This window comes from Engystomops pustulosus, chromosome 9 (genome assembly GCF_040894005.1).
Source record: "Engystomops pustulosus chromosome 9, aEngPut4.maternal, whole genome shotgun sequence".
Taxonomy (NCBI): domain Eukaryota; kingdom Metazoa; phylum Chordata; class Amphibia; order Anura; family Leptodactylidae; genus Engystomops; species Engystomops pustulosus.
The window spans coordinates 111,030,937-111,054,440 of NC_092419.1; the positions used below are offsets into that span (position 1 = coordinate 111,030,937).

The 23,504-nt window shown below is 47.5% G+C and overlaps 1 protein-coding gene across 1 annotated transcript in view; it reads right to left on the reverse strand.

Annotated features, from left to right (window-relative positions):
• Positions 1-11,276, reverse strand: part of ASS1 (argininosuccinate synthase 1) — a 68,101-nt gene extending 56,825 nt beyond the window's left edge. Inside the window, exons 1-4 of the mRNA XM_072125737.1 lie at positions 11,194-11,276; positions 5,049-5,100; positions 3,091-3,203; positions 1,759-1,827 (exon numbers count right to left, since the gene is read on the reverse strand). Of these exons, the coding sequence (XP_071981838.1) occupies positions 1,759-1,827; positions 3,091-3,198 (177 nt within the window). The 5' untranslated portion in view covers positions 3,199-3,203; positions 5,049-5,100; positions 11,194-11,276. The remainder of the gene's footprint in view (positions 1-1,758; positions 1,828-3,090; positions 3,204-5,048; positions 5,101-11,193) is intronic.
• Between the last annotated feature and the right edge of the window lie 12,228 nt (positions 11,277-23,504).

Consider the following 23,504-nt stretch of genomic DNA (forward strand, 5'->3'; position numbering starts at 1 on the left):
ATTACATCCCGGGGAGAGGAGACTGTACAGGGGGGGATACAATCTATTACTCTCTGTTATCAGCCATTACATCCCGGGGAGAGGAGACTGTACAGGGGGGGGATACAATCTATTACTCTCTGTTATCAGTCATTACATCCCGGGGAGAGGAGACTGTACAGGGGGGATACAATCTATTACTCTCTGTTATCAGCCATTACATCCCGGGGAGAGGAGACTGTACAGGGGGGGATACAATCTATTACTCTCTGTTATCAGCCATTATATCCCGGGGAGAGGAGACTGTACAGGGGGGGATACAATCTATTACTCTCTGTTATCAGCCATTACATCCCGGGGAGAGGAGACTGTACAGGGGGGATACAATCTATTACTCTCTGTTATCAGCCATTACATCCCGGGGAGAGGAGACTGTACAGGGGGGATACAATCTATTACTCTCTGTTATCAGCCATTACATCCCGGGGAGAGGAGACTGTACAGGGGGGGAATACAATCTATTACTCTCTGTTATCAGTCATTACATCCCGGGGAGAGGAGAGTGTACAGGGGGGGGGGGATACAATCTATTACTCTCTGTTATCAGCCATTACATCCCGGGGAGAGGAGACTGTACAGGGGGGATACAATCTATTACTCTCTGTTATCAGCCATTACATCCCGGGGAGAGGAGACTGTACAGGGGGGATACAATCTATTACTCTCTGTTATCAGCCATTACATCCCGGGGAGAGGAGACTGTACAGGGGGGATACAATCTATTACTCTCTGTTATCAGCCATTACATCCCGGGGAGAGGAGACTGTACAGGGGGGATACAATCTATTACTCTCTGTTATCAGCCATTACACCCCGGGGAGAGGAGACTGTACAGGGGGGGGATACAATCTATTACTCTCTGTTATCAGTCATTACACCCCGGGGAGAGGAGACTGTACAGGGGGGATACAATCTATTACTCTCTGTTATCAGCCATTACATCCCGGGGAGAGGAGACTGTACAGGGGGATACAATCTATTACTCTCTGTTATCAGCCATTACATCCCGGGGAGAGGAGACTGTACAGGGGGGGATACAATCTATTACTCTCTGTTATCAGCCATTACACCCCGGGGAGAGGAGACTGTACAGGGGGGGGATACAATCTATTACTCTCTGTTATCAGCCATTACATCCCGGGGAGAGGATACAATCTATTACTCTCTGTTATCAGCCATTACATCCCGGGGAGAGGAGACTGTACAGGGGGGATACAATCTATTACTTTCTGTTATCAGCCATTACATCCCGGGGAGAGGAGACTGTACAGGGGCATACAATCTATTACTCTCTGTTATCAGCCATTACATCCCGGGGAGAGGAGACTGTACAGGGGGGGGGGGATACAATCTATTACTCTCTGTTATCAGCCATTACATCCCGGGGAGAGGAGACTGTACAGGGGGGATACAATCTATTACTCTCTGTTATCAGCCATTACATCCCGGGGAGAGGAGACTGTACAGGGGCATACAATCTATTACTCTCTGTTATCAGCCATTACACCCCGGGGAGAGGAGACTGTACAGGGGGGGGATACAATCTATTACTCTCTGTTATCAGCCATTACACCCCGGGGAGAGGAGACTGTACAGGGGGGATACAATCTATTACTCTCTGTTATCAGCCATTACATCCCGGGGAGAGGAGACTGTACAGGGTGGGGGGGGATACAATCTATTACTCTCTGTTATCAGCTGCAGTGACCTGGGTTTTACCTTCTTGGCTCCGAGGGCCAGGGCTTTCTTCCTCGCCTCATCGAAGTCTTCGTTCTGTCCGATGTTTGCCTGGGGGAGGGCGATGAATACAGGATAATTATATAAGTCATGTGACACTTCAGATGCGTCGCTGGTTATTTTGGCGCCTTCCCTCTGGCACTCAGGGTTAGGGTTAAGTGCGGCAAAAGGTCTATAATATGTCACCCAGCTTTCCTAGATTCCAGAGAGGTGGGGTCTGACCACTTTCCCTCCATACAGGAATGGAACTTGTGTCCATAATTAACCAGAGTCCTGGGAAAGCTGGGTCACACATGGCGAGAACTAGTGGAACTGCCAGAATCCAGAATATCTGATATGCATCCAGTCTAGAGAATCCTGCACTGATACACTGTAACAGACATCAGGACCAGAAAGTGTTAAAGGCTGGCAATAAAAGTAACAACTGATTGTTGTGATACAATGTATCAAGATTTGACCTTTTTTTTATCTGTATATTACACAGATGATAAACCTCTGCCTTCTCCAGGCGCAGACACGTCTCCTGCACTGATACACTGTAACAAACCTTCAGGAAAGGAGAATGACCACAGGTGTCACAAGACGGAATGGAAGTGTAACAAAGCCTCAGCTGTGAGAAGTGTAAGTTCTCTCTTTGGCTCCAATAATCTGCTTGCTGTGAATTAAAGGTGCTCAGTGAATTAAAGGTGCTCCATACTGTGACATGTCGGGTTGTCACTTCCCCTCCCCCACACGACAATCTCAGGTCAGCGATGAAATGTCCTTTCTCGAATCCCCTTGAAATCTCACCCATTTACCTATAAAGTCATGTGACAGTGGGCAGAGAAGAGTCAGCCCTGAGATGAGTCAAGTTTAGAGGCTGAAGGGGCAGGGTCTATGTATCTGTAACAACTACACACCTGCTGCTGGTGTCACTGGAAAGATAAGAATCTAATCAGGCTTGTGAAATATCAGCTTCTTAACTTTAATATGACACCAGCAGCATGTTTGTAGGTGATAAAGAACCTAAAGGGCGTCTAAAGTGACCCTCCCTCTGCAGCCACTAAACTTGACTCATCTCAGACAAATATGACTCTTCTCTGCTCACTGTCCAGAAGGGACATTTCACTCCCTACCTGAGGGGGATGGGAGTTTATGGGGTAAAATCTGCTGACAGGTTCCCTCTGGTCACAAAGGTGAATGTTTATCTGGTGATTATTGCAGTGTCAGCAGGATCCACCCGTGACACCGGCAGGTAACCGTGGACCCTACAGCAGCCCCCCACTAGGTTAGCTCCGCCCACTAGAGGGCGATGGCACTTGGGGTCCAACTCACCAGGTAAGCGATGACGTCGTATCCCTCCTCCCTCAGCCACACCAGGATACAGGAGGTGTCCAGCCCCCCGCTGTACGCCAGGACCACCGTGCCCTTCACCTGAGACATGTCACCTGTGCGGGGAGAAGGAACGTCACCAGAAACACCAACAGGGGGCGCCAACCCCTGCCACCCCCCGAATATCTCATATTGTGACATATACCGTGACATCACTGTGTGTATTATCCCCTGTACTGTGACATCACTGTGTGTATTATCCCTGTACTGTGACATCACTGTGTGTATTATCCCTGTACTGTGACACCACTGTGTGTATTATCCCTGTACTGTGACATCACTGTGTGTATTATCCCCTTACTGTGACATCACTGTGTGTATTATCCCTGTACCGTGACATCACTGTGTGTATTATCCCTGTACTGTGACATCACTGTGTGTATTATCCCTGTACTGTGACATCACTGTGTGTATTATCCCTGTACTGTGACATCACTGTGTGTATGATCCCTGTACTGTGACATCACTGTGTGTATGATCCCTGTACTGTGACATCACTGTGTGTATGATCCCTGTACTGTGACATCACTGTGTGTATGATCCCTGTACTGTGACATCACTGTGTGTATGATCCCTGTACTGTGACATCACTGTGTGTATGATCCCTGTACTGTGACATCACTGTGTGTATGATCCCTGTACTGTGACATCACTGTGTGTATGATCCCTGTACTGTGACATCACTGTGTGTATGATCCCTGTACTGTGACATCACTGTGTGTATTATCCCTGTACTGTGACATCACTGTGTGTATTATCCCTGTACTGTGACATCACTGTGTGTATTATCCCTGTACTGTGACATCACTGTGTATTATCCCTGTACTGTGACATCACTGTGTGTATTATCCCTGTACTGTGACATCACTGTGTGTATTATCCCTGTACTGTGACATCACTGTGTGTATTATCCCTGTACTGTGATATCACTGTGTGTATTATCCCTGTACTGTGACATCACTGTGTGAATTATCCCCTGTACTGTGACATCACTGTGTGTATTATCCCTGTACTGTGACATCACTGTGTGTATGATCCCTGTACTGTGACATCACTGTGTGTATGATCCCTGTACTGTGACATCACTGTGTGTATGATCCCTGTACTGTGACATCACTGTGTGTATTATCCCTGTACTGTGACATCACTGTGTGTATTATCCCTGTACTGTGACATCGCTGTGTGTATTATCCCCTGTACTGTGACATCACTGTGTGTATTATCCCTGTACTGTGACATCGCTGTGTGTATTATCTCTGTACTGTGACATCACTGTGTGTATTATCCCTGTACTGTGACATCACTGTGTATTATCCCTGTACTGTGACATCACTGCGTGTATTATCCCTGTACTGTGACATCACTGTGTATTATCCATGTACTGTGACATCACTGTGTGTATTATCCCTGTACTGTGACATCACTGTGTATTATTACTGTACTGTGACATCACTGTGTATTATCCCTGTACTGTGACATCACTGTGTGTATTATCCATGTACTGTGACCTCTCTGTGTGTATTATCCCTGTACCGTGACATCACTGTGTGTATTATCCCTGTACTGTGACATCACTGTGTGTATTATCTCTGTACTGTGACATCACTATGTGTATTATCCCTGTACTGTGACATCACTGTGTGTATTATCCCTGTACTGTGACATCACTGTGTGTATGATCCCTGTACTGTGACATCACTGTGTGTATTATCCCTGTACTGTGACATCACTGTGTGTATTATCTCTGTACTGTGACATCACTGTGTGTATTATCCCTGTACCGTGACATCACTGTGTGTATTATCCCTGTACTGTGACATCACTGTGTGTATTATCCATGTACTGTGACATCACTGTGTATTATCCATGTACTGTGACATCACTGCCCCGCTGTATCTTACCAGTATTTCCAAGTTTCTAGAAATGTCCGGATAAATTCTCGCTCCTGATCTCCTGGAATTACAGAGAAAGACGAGCGGTGACATCGAGACTTTTGTAGCTTTTATCCTTCCCTGGGAAAGCTGAGTTACTGACTAAATGTAAGAGGAACTTCCTGCAGGATTTATACTGGAGATAATCACTGGCAGGAAGGGCGGAGGTTATAATGTAACACTTTATAATGAACGGAGCGGGAGGAGCTTCCGGATAATCCACAAGAAATGGAAACTAATGAGTCTGATTACAGCGGAGACCCCCGTACAGAGCATAGGGGGCTACATATAGGAGATTATACACCGAGGCCTGCAACCCCCAGATATATACTACTCCAGTATTATAGTAATTATACTCTTGTACATAGGGGGCAGTATTATAGTAGTTATATTCCTGTACATAGGGGGCAGTATTATAGTAGTTATATTCCTGTACATAGGGGGCAGTATTATAGTAGTTATATTCCTGTACATAGGGGGCAGTATTATAGTAGTTATATTCTTGTACATAGGGGCAGTGTTATAGTAGTTATATTCTTGTACATAGGGGGCAGTATTATAGTAGTTATATTCCTGTACATAGGAGGCAGTATTATAGTAGTTATATCCCTGTACATAGGGGGCAGTATTATAGTAGTTATATTCTTGTACATAGGGGCAGTGTTATAGTAGTTATATTCTTGTACATAGGGGGCAGTATTATAGTAGTTATATTCCTGTACATAGGGGGCAGTATTATAGTAGTTATATTCCTGTACATAGGGGGCAGTATTATAGTAGTTATATTCCTGTACATAGGGGGCAGTATTATAGTAGTTATATTCCTGTACATAGGGGGCAGTATTATAGTAGTTATATTCCTGTACATAGGGGGCAGTATTATAGTAGTTATATTCCTGTACATAGGGGGCAGTATTATAGTAGTTATATTCCTGTACATAGGGGGCAGTATTATAGTAGTTATATTCTTGTACATAGGGGCAGTGTTATAGTAGTTATATTCTTGTACATAGGGGGCAGTATTATAGTAGTTATATTCCTGTACATAGGAGGCAGTATTATAGTAGTTATATCCCTGTACATAGGGGGCAGTATTATAGTAGTTATATTCTTGTACATAGGGGCAGTGTTATAGTAGTTATATTCTTGTACATAGGGGGCAGTATTATAGTAGTTATATTCCTGTACATAGGGGGCAGTATTATAGTAGTTATATTCCTGTACATAGGGGGCAGTATTATAGTAGTTATATTCCTGTACATAGGGGGCAGTATTATAGTAGTTATATTCCTGTACATAGGGGGCAGTATTATAGTAGTTATATTCTTGTACATAGGGGGCAGTATTATAGTAGTTATATTCCTGTACATAGGGGGCAGTATTATAGTAGTTATATTCCTGTACATAGGGGGCAGTATTATAGTAGTTATATTCCTGTACATAGGGGGCAGTATTATAGTAGTTATATTCTTGTACATAGGGGGCAGTATTATAGTAGTTATATTCTTGTACATAGGGGGCAGTATTATAGTAGTTATATTCTTGTACATAGGGGGCAGTATTATAGTAGTTATATTCCTGTACATAGGGAGCAGTATTATAGTAGTTATATTCTTGTACATAGGGGGCAGTATTATAGTAGTTATATTCTTGTACATAGGGGGCAGTATTATAGTAGTTATATTCCTGTACATAGGGGGCAGTATTATAGTAGTTATATCCCTGTACATAGGGGGCAGTATTATAGTAGTTATATTCTTGTACACAGGGGCAGTATTATAGTAGTTATATTCTTGTACATAGGGGGCAGTATTATAGTAGTTATATTCCTGTACATAGGGAGCAGTATTATAGTAGTTATATTCTTGTACATAGGGGGCAGTATTATAGTAGTTATATTCTTGTACATAGGGGGCAGTATTATAGTAGTTATATCCCTGTACATAGGGGGCAGTATTATAGTAGTTATATTCTTGTACACAGGGGCAGTATTATAGTAGTTATATTCTTGTACATAGGGGGCAGTATTATAGTAGTTATATCCCTGTACATAGGGGGCAGTATTATAGTTGTTATATCCCTGTACATAGGGGGCAGTATTATAGTAGTTATATTCCTGTACATAGGGGGCAGTATTATAGTAGTTATATTCCTGTACATAGGGGGCAGTATTATAGTAGTTATATTCCTGTACATAGGGGGCAGTATTATAGTAGTTATATTCCTGTACATAGGGGGCAGTATTATAGTAGTTATATTCCTGTACATAGGGGGCAGTATTATAGTAGTTATATTCCTGTACATAGGGGGCAGTATTATAGTAGTTATATTCCTGTACATAGGGGGCAGTATTATAGTAGTTATATTCCTGTACATAGGGGGCAGTATTATAGTAGTTATATTCCTGTACATAGGGGGCAGTATTATAGTAGTTATATTCCTGTACATAGGGGGCAGTATTATAGTAGTTATATTCCTGTACACAGGGGGCAGTATTATAGTAGTTATATTCTTGTACACAGGGGGCAGTATTATAGTAGTTATATTCCTGTACATAGGGGGCAGTATTATAGTAGTTATATTCCTGTACATAGGGGGCAGTATTATAGTAGTTATATTCCTGTACATAGGGGGCAGTATTATAGTAGTTATATTCCTGTACATAGGGGGCAGTATTATAGTAGTTATATTCTTGTACATAGGGGGCAGTATTATAGTAGTTATATTCTTGTACATAGGGGGCAGTATTATAGTAGTTATATTCCTGTACATAGGGGGCAGTATTATAGTAGTTATATTCTTGTACATAGGGGGCAGTATTATAGTAGTTATATTCCTGTACATAGGGGGCAGTATTATAGTAGTTATATTCCTGTACATAGGGGGCAGTATTATAGTAGTTATATTCTTGTACATAGGGGGCAGTATTATAGTAGTTATATTCCTGTACATAGGGGGCAGTATTATAGCAGTTATATTCTTGTACATAGGGGGCAGTATTATAGTAGTTATATTCCTGTACATAGGGGGCAGTATTATAGCAGTTATATTCTTGTACATAGGGGGCGGTATTATAGTAGTTATATTCCTGTACATAGGGGGCAGTATTATAGTAGTTATATTCCTGTACATAGGGGACAGTATTATAGTAGTTATATTCCTGCACATAGGGGGCAGTATTATAGTAGTTATATTCTTGTACATAGGGGGCAGTATTATAGTAGTTATATTCCTGTACATAGGGGGCAGTATTATAGTAGTTATATTCCTGTACATAGGGGACAGTATTATAGTAGTTATATTCCTGTACATAGGGGGGCAGTATTATAGTAGTTATATTCCTGTACATAGGGGGCAGTATTATAGTAGTTATATTCCTGTACATAGGGGGCAGTATTATAGTAGTTATATTCTTGTACATAGGGGCAGTATTATAGCAGTTATATTCCTGTACATAGGGGGCAGTATTATAGTAGTTATATTCCTGTACATAGGGGGCAGTATTATAGTAGTTATATTCCTGTACATAGGGGGCAGTATTATAGTAGTTATATTCCTGCACATAGGGGGCAGTATTATAGTAGTTATATTCCTGTACATAGGGGGCAGTATTATAGTAGTTATATTCCTGTACATAGGGGGCAGTATTATAGTAGTTATATTCTTGTACATAGGGGGCAGTATTATAGTAGTTATATTCCTGTACATAGGGGCAGTATTATAGTAGGTATATTCTTGTACATAGGGGCAGTATTATAGTAGTTATATCCCTGTACATAGGGGGCAGTATTATAGTAGTTATATTCTTGTACATAGGGGGCAGTATTATAGTAGTTATATTCCTGTACATAGGGGGCAGTATTATAGTAGTTATATTCCTGTACATAGGGGGCAGTATTATAGTAGTTATATTCTTGTACATAGGGGGCAGTATTATAGTAGTTATATTCCTGTACATAGGGGGCAGTATTATAGTAGTTATATTCCTGTACATAGGGGGCAGTATTATAGTAGTTATATCCCTGTACATAGGGGGCAGTATTATAGTAGTTATATTCTTGTACATAGGGGGCAGTATTATAGTAGTTATATTCCTGTACATAGGGGGCAGTATTATAGTAGTTATATCCCTGTACATAGGGGGCAGTATTATAGTTATATACTACTGCATAGCCTGGAGGCAGGGTCTGTGGTGTCAGGAGGTGCAGTACTCGGTGCAGTCATGTGCGTGGCGGTATTATACATATCTGTGTCTCCTCACATTAGAGACATGAGGCTGCTCTCGGTTGTAGTTATTAGGAATGTTGAGATGTTGCGGTGGGTCTTGCTCGCTCTTCCTGGAGTGTAATAAGTTATTATCTTACGGGTTTAGGGTGTGGATGATTTGCAGGAAGTATCAGATAATTTAAAAACTTTGGGAAAGTCCATAAAACAAGGTGACACATGTAGAAATATCTTCCTGGATAGTTACAGTAATAATGAGTAATAATCCAGTCTGGAGCAATAATTCCCAAATCTCAATCCTCCGCCACTTCCTGCTCAGCCCCAAAAATATAAAAAAAAAATCACATAATAACATTTCTATGCAAATAAGGGAACAATTATGATACACAATCACCCGCTCTGTATTCAGTCTGCAGAGAGCGCCCTCTGGTGGTGGCCGCAGGAGTGCAGGATTCCCCCATGTGTTGCAATGGCACCAGGAAATGGGGATCAGGAAGATTTGACTTTGGTTTTTAACCCATTCAGGGCCAAATTACCAAAAAATATTCTGAGAAATAGCCCTGACCCAGAATGTCTCCTGAACCCAGACGGGATGGGCAGGTGTAATTGCCCCCAGTAGGATGAGCCCCACAGTAACTGACACCAAGGAGGGGACGCTCCATCCACAGGGCAGGTAGCACTGCTAGGGTTAATGGCTTATAGCAAAGCCCCCCACATCTGTGCAGCCCCCACATGTCACCATTAACCAGATAGGCTCCTAAAAGCTCAGCAACATCTGAGCATCGCATGCTGGGAGTAGTAGTTCTACAACAGCGAGAAAGTCACAGGTAGATGTAGTACAGAGATACAAAGCACTAATGCCCCTAATGCCCCCAACCCCGCCCCTAGAGAGGCAGAACTGCACAGGTGGCAGCACAGAGACAACAGCAGCTACAGGCAGGAGAGGTGGCAGGGGGTGCAGGTACAGGCAGGAGAGGGGCAGCGGAGGTGGCAGGGGGTGCAGGTACAGCCAGGAGAGGGGCAGAAGAGGTGGCAGGGGGTGCAGGTACAGCCAGTAGAGGGGCAGAAGAGGTGGCAGGGGGTGCAGGTACAGGCAGGAGAGGGGCAGCGGAGGTGGCAGCACAGAGACAACAGCAGCTACAGGCAGGAGAGGTGGCAGGGGGTGCAGGTACAGGCAGGAGAGGGGCAGAAGAGGTGGCAGGGGGTGCAGGTACAGGCAGGAGAGGGGCAGAAGAGGTGGCAGGGGGTGCAGGTACAGGCAGGAGAGGGGCAGAAGAGGTGGCAGGGGGTGCAGGTACAGGCAGGAGAGGGGCAGAAGAGGTGGCAGGGGGTGCAGGTACAGGCAGGAGAGGGGCAGCGGAGGTGGCAAGGGGTGCAGGTACAGGCAGGAGAGGGGCAGCGGAGGTGGCAGGGGGTGCAGGTACAGGCAGGAGAGGGGCAGCGGAGGTGGCAAGGGGTGCAGGTACAGGCAGGAGAGGGGCAGCGGAGGTGGCAGGGGGTGCAGGTACAGGCAGGAGAGGGGCAGCGGAGGTGGCAGGGGGTGCAGGTACAGGCAGGAGAGGGGCAGAAGAGGTGGCAAGGGGTGCAGGTACAGGCAGGAGAGGGGCAGCGGAGGTGGCAGGGGGTGCAGGTACAGGCAGGAGAGGGGCAGCGGAGGTGGCAGGGGGTGCAGGTACAGGTAGGAGAGGGGCAGCGGAGGTGGCAGGGGGTGCAGGTACAGGCAGGAGAGGGGCAGCGGAGGTGGCAGGGGGTGCAGGTACAGGTAGGAGAGGGGCAGCGGAGGTGGCAGGGGGTGCAGGTACATAGGCATATGTGCAGGGAGCAAAGATTATAGGCAGTATGGGTACAGGCAGGGGGTGCAGAGTACAGGCAGGGGGTGCAGAGTACTCACAGTTCTGCTCCTGAGTCCTGAGCTGCTCCTTGCTCCTGATCCTTACATAGCAGTGACAGGAGGAGGGCAGGGGGCGGGCCCTGAGGTCATGTGACCACTACCTGCCTGTCACTACACCAGAGACATGGGGAGGGGATCACCTACAAATAGTCACTATCATATTAACCCTCCACTGCCTGGAGCTGCACAGACACTGATTGTTACATTGTATCAGTCTACACGGATTTCCCAATTCTTACGACACCCTCCAGGTGTTATACATCTCCATGAGACCCCAGACCACCCCCTAACAGTGTCACCTACACCTCCCCCCCCCCCTAACAGTGTCACCTACACCTCCCCCCATAACAGTGTCACCTACACATCCCCCCCCATAACAGTGTCACCTACACATCCCCCCCATAACAGTGTCACCTACACATCCCCCCATAACAGTGTCACCTACACCTCCCCCCATAACAGTGTCATCTACACATCCCCCCCATAACAGTGTCATCTACACATCCCCCCATAACAGTGTCACCTACACATCCCCCCCATAACAGTGTCACCTACACATCCCCCATAACAGTGTCACCTACACATCCCCCATAACAGTGTCATCTACACATCCCCCCCATAACAGTGTCACCTACACATCCCCCCCATAACAGTGTCACCTACACATCCCCCATAACAGTGTCACCTACACATCCCCCATAACAGTGTCATCTACACATCCCCCATAACAGTGTCACCTACACATCCCCCCATAACATCTACACATCCCCCATAACAGTGTCATCTACACATCCCCCATAACAGTGTCATCTACACATCCCCCATAACAGTGTCACCTACACCTCCCCCCCCCCATAACAGTGTCACCTACACATCCCCCCATAACAGTGTCACCTACACATCCCCCATAACAGTGTCACCTACACATCCCCCCATAACAGTGTCACCTACACCTCCCCCCATAACAGTGTCACCTACACCTCCCCCATAACAGTGTCACCTACACATCCCCCCATAACAGTGTCATCTACACATCCCCCCATAACAGTGTCACCTACACATACTCCCCATAACATCTACACATCCCCCATAACAGTGTCACCTACACCTCCCCCCATAACAGTGTCATCTACACATCCCCCATAACAGTGTCATCTACACCTCCCCCCATAACAGTGTCACCTACACCTCCCCCCCCATAACAGTGTCACCTACACATCCCCCATAACAGTGTCACCTACACCTCCCCCCATAACAGTGTCACCTACACATCCCCCATAACAGTGTCACCTACACATCCCCCATAACAGTGTCACCTACACATCCCCCATAACAGTGTCACCTACACATCCCCCCATAACAGTGTCACCTACACATCCCCCCATAACAGTGTCATCTACACATCCCCCCATAACATCTACACATCCCCCATAACAGTGTCATCTACACATCCCCCATAACAGTGTCATCTACACATCCCCCATAACAGTGTCACCTACACATCCCCCATAACAGTGTCACCTACACATCCCCCATAACAGTGTCACCTACACATCCCCCCATAACAGTGTCACCTACACATCCCCCATAACAGTGTCACCTACACATCCCCCCATAACAGTGTCACCTACACATCCCCCATAACAGTGACACCTACACATCCCCCATAACAGTGTCACCTACACATCCCCCATAACAGTGTCATCTACACATCCCCCCCATAACAGTGTCACCTACACATCCCCCCATAACAGTGTCATCTACACATCCCCCATAACAGTGTCATCTACACATCCCCCCATAACAGTGTCACCTACACATCCCTCATAACAGTGTCACCTACACATCCCCCATAACAGTGTCACCTACACATCCCCCCATAACAGTGTCACCTACACATCCCCCCCCATAACAGTGTCACCTACACATCCCCCCCATAACAGTGTCACCTACACATCCCCCCATAACAGTGTCACCTACACCTCCCCCCATAACAGTGTCACCTACACATCCCCCCCATAACATCTACACATCCCCCATAACAGTGTCACCTACACATCCCCCCCATAACATCTACACATCCCCCCATAACAGTGTCACCTACACATCCCCCCCATAACATCTACACATCCCCCCATAACAGTGTCACCTACACATCCCCCCCATAACATCTACACATCCCCCATAACAATGTCACCTACACATCCCCCCCATAACAGTGTCACCTACACATCCCCCCCATAACAGTGTCATCTACACACCCCCCCCATAACATCTACACATCCCCCCATAACAGTGTCACCTACACATCCCCCCCATAACATCTACACATCCCCCCATAACAGTGTCACCTACACATCCCCCCATAACAGTGTCACCTACACATCCCCCCCATAACATCTACACATCCCCCATAACAGTGTCACCTACACATCCCCCCCATAACAGTGTCACCTACACATCCCCCCCATAACAGTGTCACCTACACATCCCCCCCATAACATCTACACATCCCCCCATAACAGTGTCACCTACACATCCCCCCATAACAGTGTCACCTACACATCCCCCCCATAACATCTACACATCCCCCATAACAATGTCACCTACACATCCCCCCCATAACAGTGTCACCTACACATCCCCCCATAACAGTGTCATCTACACATCCCCCATAACAGTGTCACCTACACATCCCCCCCATAACAGTGTCATCTACACATCCCCCCCATAACAGTGTCACCTACACATCCCCCCATAACATTTACACATCCCCCATAACAGTGTCACCTACACATCCCTCCCATAACAGTGTCATCTACACATCCCCCCCATAACAGTGTCACCTACACATCCCCCCATAACATCTACACATCCCCCATAACAGTGTCACCTACACATCCCCCACAAGAAGTGACGCCTCCCTTGGGTGACATCAGAAAGTGTGACCCCCCGTGCGCCCCCTATTATGCTGCAGCTCTGGTTGTGGAGTATCACAGGCTCCGCCCCCTGGACTCCTCTTCCACAGATGTTTAGGTCTGTGTTCACACGCAGCGATTGTGTTTATGTGAGCGCAACCCAAACCCTGTGTGTGAACCCTCTGGGATGTTTGGCCGCTCCTGCACCTTTACCCTCCGGCAGGGTTGGTCTCGGAGGAATTCGGGGCACGCAGGGGGAGGGGGCTGATCATCAACAAGAACCCAAATGTATCCCCTGCGCCCATTCACACCGGACACCCAGTCACAGAGGGGACACGGAGGATTGGGCAGCGTTCTGAGCTCCGGGGCCCATTCGCGTTTTGCCTTCTGTTTAGAAATGGATTAATAGCGGTTCCGTTTTTTTGCGATGTCCGTTTTTCCATCTCACACTGTGGCACAGGTGACCCCAAGGGGCGCACCATCGGACAATCCAACTGATTCGGACCCAGTGCCGTATTTAACATGTAAATTGTGTCACGCGCCCCATCCTGTGACCTCCTGTGACCTGATAAGTGAATGAGCCCCTTGGTTCTCCTGCGCTGACAGTTTGTTACAATGTCTCGGTTCCCGCGGCGGAGGATGTGACCTCTTGCTGGGATGGGGCTCATGTGATTTGGGATTTAGAAAGAAGCACAAAGTCTCAGTGACAAAATGTGACAAAGATCAAACAGCGGCGGCTGCCAGGAGAATGGCGCAAGAATTGGGAAATCAGCAGGTGACCCGAGGTCCAACAGAACCAAAACCTCTGCCGCCTGATACACCCAGAGGTCACAGTAACATGTAGGGGTCACATGGAGGGGTCATTTATACTAAAGAGTCCACTAAGCCACCCCAAAAGACCGGACCCCGATAATCAGTGCTCCATCTAGTGGAGGATTATAGAACTGCACCACACAGCCAGAACTACACAGAGTACAGCAACTGTACAGTCTATTACTCTCTGTTATCAGCCATTACATCCCGGGGAGAGGAGACTGTACAAGGGGGATACAATCTATTACTCTCTGTTATCAGCCATTACATCCCGGGGAGAGGAGACTGTACAGGGGGGGATACAATCTATTACTCTCTGTTATCAGCCATTACATCCCGGGGAGAGGAGACTGTACAGGGGGGATACAATCTATTACTCTCTGTTATCAGCCATTACATCCCGGGGAGAGGAGACTGTACAGGGGGGGATACAATCTATTACTCTCTGTTATCAGCCATTACATCCCGGGGAGAGGAGACTGTACAGGGGGGGATACAATCTATTACTCTCTGTTATCAGCCATTACACCCCGGGGAGAGGAGACTGTACAGGGGGGATACAATCTATTACTCTCTGTTATCAGCCATTACATCCCGGGGAGAGGAGACTGTACAGGGGGATACAATCTATTGCTCTCTGTTATCAGCCATTACATCCCGGGGAGAGGAGACTGTACAGGGGGGGGGGGATACAATCTATTACTCTCTGTTATCAGCCATTACATCCCGGGGAGAGGAGACTGTACAGGGGGGATACAATCTATTACTCTCTGTTATCAGCCATTACATCCCGGGGAGAGGAGACTGTACAGGGGGGGGATACAATCTATTACTCTCTGTTATCAGCCATTACATCCCGGGGAGAGGAGACTGTACAGGGGGGGGATACAATCTATTACTCTCTGTTATCAGCCATTACATCCCGGGGAGAGGAGACTGTACAGGGGGATACAATCTATTACTCTCTGTTATCAGCCGTTACATCCCGGGGAGAGGAGACTGTACAGGGGGGGATACAATCTATTACTCTCTGTTATCAGCCATTACATCCCGGGGAGAGGAGACTGTACAGGGGGGGATACAATCTATTACTCTCTGTTATCAGCCATTACATCCCGGGGAGAGGAGACTGTACAGGGGGGATACAATCTATTACTCTCTGTTATCAGCCATTACACCCCGGGGAGAGGAGACTGTACAGGGGGGATACAATCTATTACTCTCTGTTATCAGCCATTACATCCCGGGGAGAGGAGACTGTACAGGGGGATACAATCTATTACTCTCTGTTATCAGCCATTACATCCCGGGGAGAGGAGACTGTACAGGGGGGATACAATCTATTACTCTCTGTTATCAGCCCTTACATCCCGGGGAGAGGAGACTGTACAGGGGGGGATACAATCTATTACTCTCTGTTATCAGCCATTACATCCCGGGGAGAGGAGACTGTACAGGGGGGATACAATCTATTACTCTCTGTTATCAGCCATTACATCCCGGGGAGAGGAGACTGTACAGGGGGGGATACAATCTATTACTCTCTGTTATCAGCCATTACATCCCGGGGAGAGGAGACTGTACAGGGGGGGATACAATCTATTACTCTCTGTTATCAGCCATTACACCCCGGGGAGAGGAGACTGTACAGGGGGGATACAATCTATTACTCTCTGTTATCAGCCATTACATCCCGGGGAGAGGAGACTGTACAGGGGGATACAATCTATTACTCTCTGTTATCAGCCATTACACCCCGGGGAGAGGAGACTGTACAGGGGGGATACAATCTATTACTCTCTGTTATCAGCCATTACATCCCGGGGAGAGGAGACTGTACAGGGGAATACAATCTATTACTCTCTGTTATCAGCCATTACATCCTGGGGAGAGGAGACTGTACAGGGGGATACAATCTATTACTCTCTGTTATCAGCCATTACATCCCGGGGAGAGGAGACTGTACAGGGGGATACCATCTATTACTCTCTGTTATCAGCCATTACATCCCGGGGAGAGGAGACTGTACAGGGGGATACAATCTATTACTCTCTGTTATCAGCCATTACATCCCGGGGAGAGGAGACTGTACAGGGGGGGATACAATCTATTACTCTCTGTTATCAGCCATTACATCCCGGGGAGAGGAGACTGTACAGGGGGATACAATCTATTACTCTCTGTTATCAGCCATTACATCCCGGGGAGAGGAGACTGTACAGGGGGATACAATCTATTACTCTCTGTTATCAGCCATTATATCCCGGGGAGAGGAGACTGTACAGGGGGGATACAATCTATTACTCTCTGTTATCAGCCATTACACCCCGGGGAGAGGAGACTGTACAGGGGGGGGGATACAATCTATTACTCTCTGTTATCAGCCATTACACCCCGGGGAGAGGAGACTGTACAGGGAGGATACAATCTATTACTCTCTGTTATCAGCCATTACATCCCGGGGATAGGAGACTGTACAGGGGGGATACAATCTATTACTCTCTGTTATCAGCCATTACATCCCGGGGAGAGGAGACTGTACAGGGGGGGATACAATCTATTACTCTCTGTTATCAGCCATTACACCCCGGGGAGAGGAGACTGTACAGGAGGATACAATCTATTATTCTCTGTTATCAGCCATTACATCCCGGGGAGAGGAGACTGTACAGGGGGGATACAATCTATTACTCTCTGTTATCAGCCATTACATCCCGGGGAGAGGAGACTGTGCAGGGGGGGGATACAATCTATTACTCTCTGTTATCAGCCATTACATCCTGGGGAGAGGAGACTGTACAGGGGGATACAATCTATTACTCTCTGTTATCAGCCATTACACCCCGGGGAGAGGAGACTGTACAGGGGGATACAATCTATTACTCTCTGTTATCAGCCATTACACCCCGGGGAGAGGAGACTGTACAGGGGGGGATACAATCTATTACTCTCTGGTATCAGCCATTACACCCCTGGGAGAGGAGACTGTACAGGGGGGGATACAATCTATTACTCTCTGGTATCAGCCATTACACCCCTGGGAGAGGAGACTGTACAGGGGGGGATACAATCTATTACTCTCTGTTATCAGCCATTACATCCCGGGGAGAGGAGACTGTACAGGGGGGATACAATCTATTACTCTCTGTTATCAGCCATTACACCCCGGGGAGAGGAGACTGTATAGGGGGGGTACAATCTATTACTCTCTGTTATCAGCCATTACATCCTGGGGAGAGGAGACTGTACAGGGGGGATACAATCTATTACTCTCTGTTATCAGCCATTACATCCCGGGGAGAGGAGACTGTACAGGGGGGATACAATCTATTACTCTCTGTTATCAGCCATTACACCCCGGGGAGAGGAGACTGTATAGGGGGGGTACAATCTATTACTCTCTGTTATCAGCCATTACATCCCGGGGAGAGGAGACTGTACAGGGGGGATACAATCTATTACTCTCTGTTATCAGCCATTACATCCCGGGGAGAGGAGACTGTACAGGGGGGGATACAATCTATTACTCTCTGTTATCAGCCATTACATCCCGGGGAGAGGAGACTGTACAGGGGGATACAATCTATTACTCTCTGTTATCAGCCATTACATCCCGGGGAGAGGAGACTGTACAGGGGGGGATACAATCTATTACTCTCTGTTATCAGCCATTACATCCCGGGGAGAGGAGACTGTACAGGGGGATACAATCTATTACTCTCTGTTATCAGCCATTACACCCCGGGGAGAGGAGACTGTACAGGGGGATACAATCTATTACTCTCTGTTATCAGCCATTACACCCCGGGGAGAGGAGACTGTACAGGGGGGATACAATCTATTACTCTCTGTTATCAGCCATTACATCCCGGGGAGAGGAGACTGTACAGGGGGGATACAATCTATTACTCTCTGTTATCAGCCATTACATCCCGGGGAGAGGAGACTGTACAGGGGGATACAATCTATTACTCTCTGTTATCAGCCCTTACATCCCGGGGAGAGGAGACTGTACAGGGGGGATACAATCTATTACTCTCTGTTATCAGCCATTACACCCCGGGGAGAGGAGACTGTACAGGGGGGATACAATCTATTACTCTCTGTTATCAGCCATTACATCCCGGGGAGAGGAGACTGTACAGGGGGGATACAATCTATTACTCTCTGTTATCAGCCATTACATCCCGGGGAGAGGAGACTGTACAGGGGGGATACAATCTATTACTCTCTGTTATCAGCCATTACATCCCGGGGAGAGGAGACTGTACAGGGGGGGGATACAATCTATTACTCTCTGTTATCAGCCATTACATCCCGGGGAGAGGAGACTGTACAGGGGGATACAATCTATTACTCTCTGTTATCAGCCATTACACCCCGGGGAGAGGAGACTGTACAGGGGGGATACAATCTATTACTCTCTGTTATCAGCCATTACATCCCGGGGAGAGGAGACTGTACAGGGGGGGGATACAATCTATTACTCTCTGTTATCAGCCATTACATCCCGGGGAGAGGAGACTGTACAGGGGGGGATACAATCTATTACTCTCTGTTATCAGCCATTACACCCCGGGGACCACGGGAGACTGTACAGGGGGGGATACAATCTATTACTCTCTGTTATCAGCCATTACATCCCGGGGAGAGGAGACTGTACAGGGGGGGATACAATCTATTACTCTCTGTTATCAGCCCATTACATCCCGGGGAGAGGAGACTGTACAGGGGGGGATACAATCTATTACTCTCTGTTATCAGCCATTACATCCCGGGGAGAGGAGACTGTACAGGGGGGATACAATCTATTACTCTCTGTTATCAGCCATTACATCCCGGGGAGAGGAGACTGTAGAGGGGGGATACAATCTATTACTCTCTGTTATCAGCCATTACATCCCGGGGAGAGGAGACTGTACAGGGGGGGATACAATCTATTACTCTCTGTTATCAGCCATTACATCCCGGGGAGAGGAGACTGCACAGGGGGATACAATCTATTACTCTCTGTTATCAGCCATTACACCCCGGGGAGAGGAGACTGTACAGGGTACTCTCTGTTACCAGCCATTACATCCCGGGGAGAGGAGACTGTACAGGGGGAATACAATCTATTACTCTCTGTTATCAGCCATTACATCCCGGGGAGAGGAGACTGTACAGGGGGGGATACAATCTATTACTCTGTTATCAGCCATTACATCCCGGGGAGAGGAGACTGTACAGGGGGGATACAATCTATTACTCTCTGTTATCAGCCATTACATCCCGGGGAGAGGAGACTGTACAGGGGGATACAATCTATTACTCTCTGTTATCAGCCATTACATCCCGGGGAGAGGAGACTGTACAGGGGGGGGGGGGGGGGGGGGATACAATCTATTACTCTCTGTTATCAGCCATTACATCCCGGGGAGAGGAGACTGTACAGGGGGGGGGGGTACAATCTATTACTCTCTGTTATCAGCCATTACATCCCGGGGAGAGGAGACTGTACAGGGGGGGGATACAATCTATTACTCTCTGTTGTCAGCCATTACATCCCGGGGAGAGGAGACTGTACAGGGGGGATACAATCTATTACTCTCTGTTATCAGCCATTACATCCCGGGGAGAGGAGACTGTACAGGGGGGATACAATCTATTACTCTCTGTTATCAGCCATTACATCCCGGGGAGAGGAGACTGTACAGGGGGGATACAATCTATTACTCTCTGTTATCAGCCATTACATCCCGGGGAGAGGAGACTGTACAGGGGGGATACAATCTATTACTCTCTGTTATCAGCCATTACACCCCGGGGAGAGGAGACTGTACAGGGGGGATACAATCTATTACTCTCTGTTATCAGCCATTACACCCCGGGGAGAGGAGACTGTACAGGGGGGATACAATCTATTACTCTCTGTTATCAGCCATTACATCCCGGGGAGAGGAGACTGTACAGGGGGGATACAATCTATTACTCTCTGTTATCAGCCATTACATCCCGGGGAGAGGAGACTGTACAGGGGGATACAATCTATTACTCTCTGTTATCAGCCATTACATCCCGGGGAGAGGAGACTGTACAGGGGGATACAATCTATTACTCTCTGTTATCAGCCATTACACCCCGGGGAGAGGAGACTGTACAGGGGGGATACAATCTATTACTCTCTGTTATCAGCCATTACATCCCGGGGAGAGGAGACTGTACAGGGGGGATACAATCTATTACTCTCTGTTATCAGCCATTACATCCCGGGGAGAGGAGACTGTACAGGGGGGATACAATCTATTACTCTCTGTTATCAGCCATTACATCCCGGGGAGAGGAGACTGTACAGGGGGGGGGGGGGGGGGATACAATCTATTACTCTCTGTTATCAGCCATTACATCCCAGGGAGAGGAGACTGTACAGGGGGGGATACAATCTATTACTCTCTGTTATCAGCCATTACATCCCGGGGAGAGGAGACTGTACAGGGGGGGGGGGGGGGATACAATCTATTACTCTCTGTTATCAGCCATTACATCCCAGGGAGAGGAGACTGTACAGGGGGGATACAATCTATTACTCTCTGTTATCAGCCATTACATCCCAGGGAGAGGAGACTGTACAGGGGGGATACAATCTATTACTCTCTGTTATCAGCCATTACATCCCGGGGAGAGGAGACTGTACAGGGGGATACAATCTATTACTCTCTGTTATCAGCCATTACATCCCGGGGAGAGGAGTCTGTACAGGGGGGGATACAATCTATTACTCTCTGTTATCAGCCATTACATCCCGGGGAGAGGAGACTGTACAGGGGGGATACAATCTATTACTCTCTGTTATCAGCCATTACACCCCGGGGAGAGGAGACTGTACAGGGAGGATACAATCTATTACTCTCTGTTATCAGCCATTACATCCCGGGGAGAGGAGACTGTACAGGGGGGGGGGATACAATCTATTACTCTCTGTTATCAGCCATTACATCCCGGGGAGAGGAGACTGTACAGGGGGGATACAATCTATTACTCTCTGTTATCAGCCATTACATCCCGGGGAGAGGAGACTGTACAGGGGGATACAATCTATTACTCTCTGTTATCAGCCATTACACCCCGGGGAGAGGAGACGGTACAGGGGGGGGATACAATCTATTACTCTCTGTTATCAGCCATTACACCCCGGGGAGAGGAGACTGTACAGGGGGGGATACAATCTATTACTCTCTATTATCAGCCATTACATCCCGGGGAGAGGAGACTGTACAGGGGGGGATACAATCTATTACTCTCTGTTATCAGCCATTACACCCCGGGGAGAGGAGACTGTACAGGGGGGATACAATCTATTACTCTCTATTATCAGCCATTACATCCCGGGGAGAGGAGACTGTACAGGGGGATACAATCTATTACTCTCTGTTATCAGCCATTACACCCCGGGGAGAGGAGACTGTACAGGGGGGGATACAATCTATTACTCTCTGTTATCAGCCATTACACCCCGGGGAGAGGAGACTGTACAGGGGGGGATACAATCTATTACTCTCTGTTATCAGCCATTACATCCCAGGGAGAGGAGACTGTACAGGGGGGGATACAATCTATTACTCTCTGTTATCAGCCATTACATCCCGGGGAGAGGAGACTGTATAGGGGGGGGGGATACAATCTATTACTCTCTGTTATCAGCCATTACATCCCAGGGAGAGGAGACTGTACAGGGGGGGGGGGTACAATCTATTACTCTCTGTTATCAGCCATTACATCCCAGGGAGAGGAGACTGTACAGGGGGGGGGGGTACAATCTATTACTCTCTGTTATCAGCCATTACATCCCAGGGAGAGGAGAATGTACAGGGGGGGGGGGGGATACAATCTATTACTCTCTGTTATCAGCCATTACATCCCAGGGAGAGGAGACTGTACAGGGGGGATACAATCTATTACTCTCTGTTATCAGCCATTACATCCCGGGGAGAGGAGACTGTACAGGGGGGATACAATCTATTACTCTCTGTTATCAGCCATTACATCCCAGGGAGAGGAGACTGTACAGGGGGGATACAATCTATTACTCTCTGTTATCAGCCATTACATCCCGGGGAGAGGAGACTGTACAGGGGGGATACAATCTATTACTCTCTGTTATCAGCCATTACATCCCGGGGAGAGGAGACTGTACAGGGGGGATACAATCTATTACTCTCTGTTATCAGCCATTACACCCCGGGGAGAGGAGACTGTACAGGGGGGGATACACTCTATTACTCTCTGTTATCAGCCATTACATCCCGGGGAGAGGAGACTGTACAGGGGGGGATACAATCTATTACTCTCTGTTATCAGCCATTACATCCCGGGGAGAGGAGACTGTACAGGGGGGATACAATCTATTACTCTCTGTTATCAGCCATTACATCCCAGGGAGAGGAGACTGTACAGGGGGGGGGGGGATACAATCTATTACTCTCTGTTATCAGCCATTACATCCCAGGGAGAGGAGACTGTACAGGGGGGATACAATCTATTACTCTCTGTTATCAGCCATTACATCCCGGGGAGAGGAGACTGTACAGGGGGGGATACAAT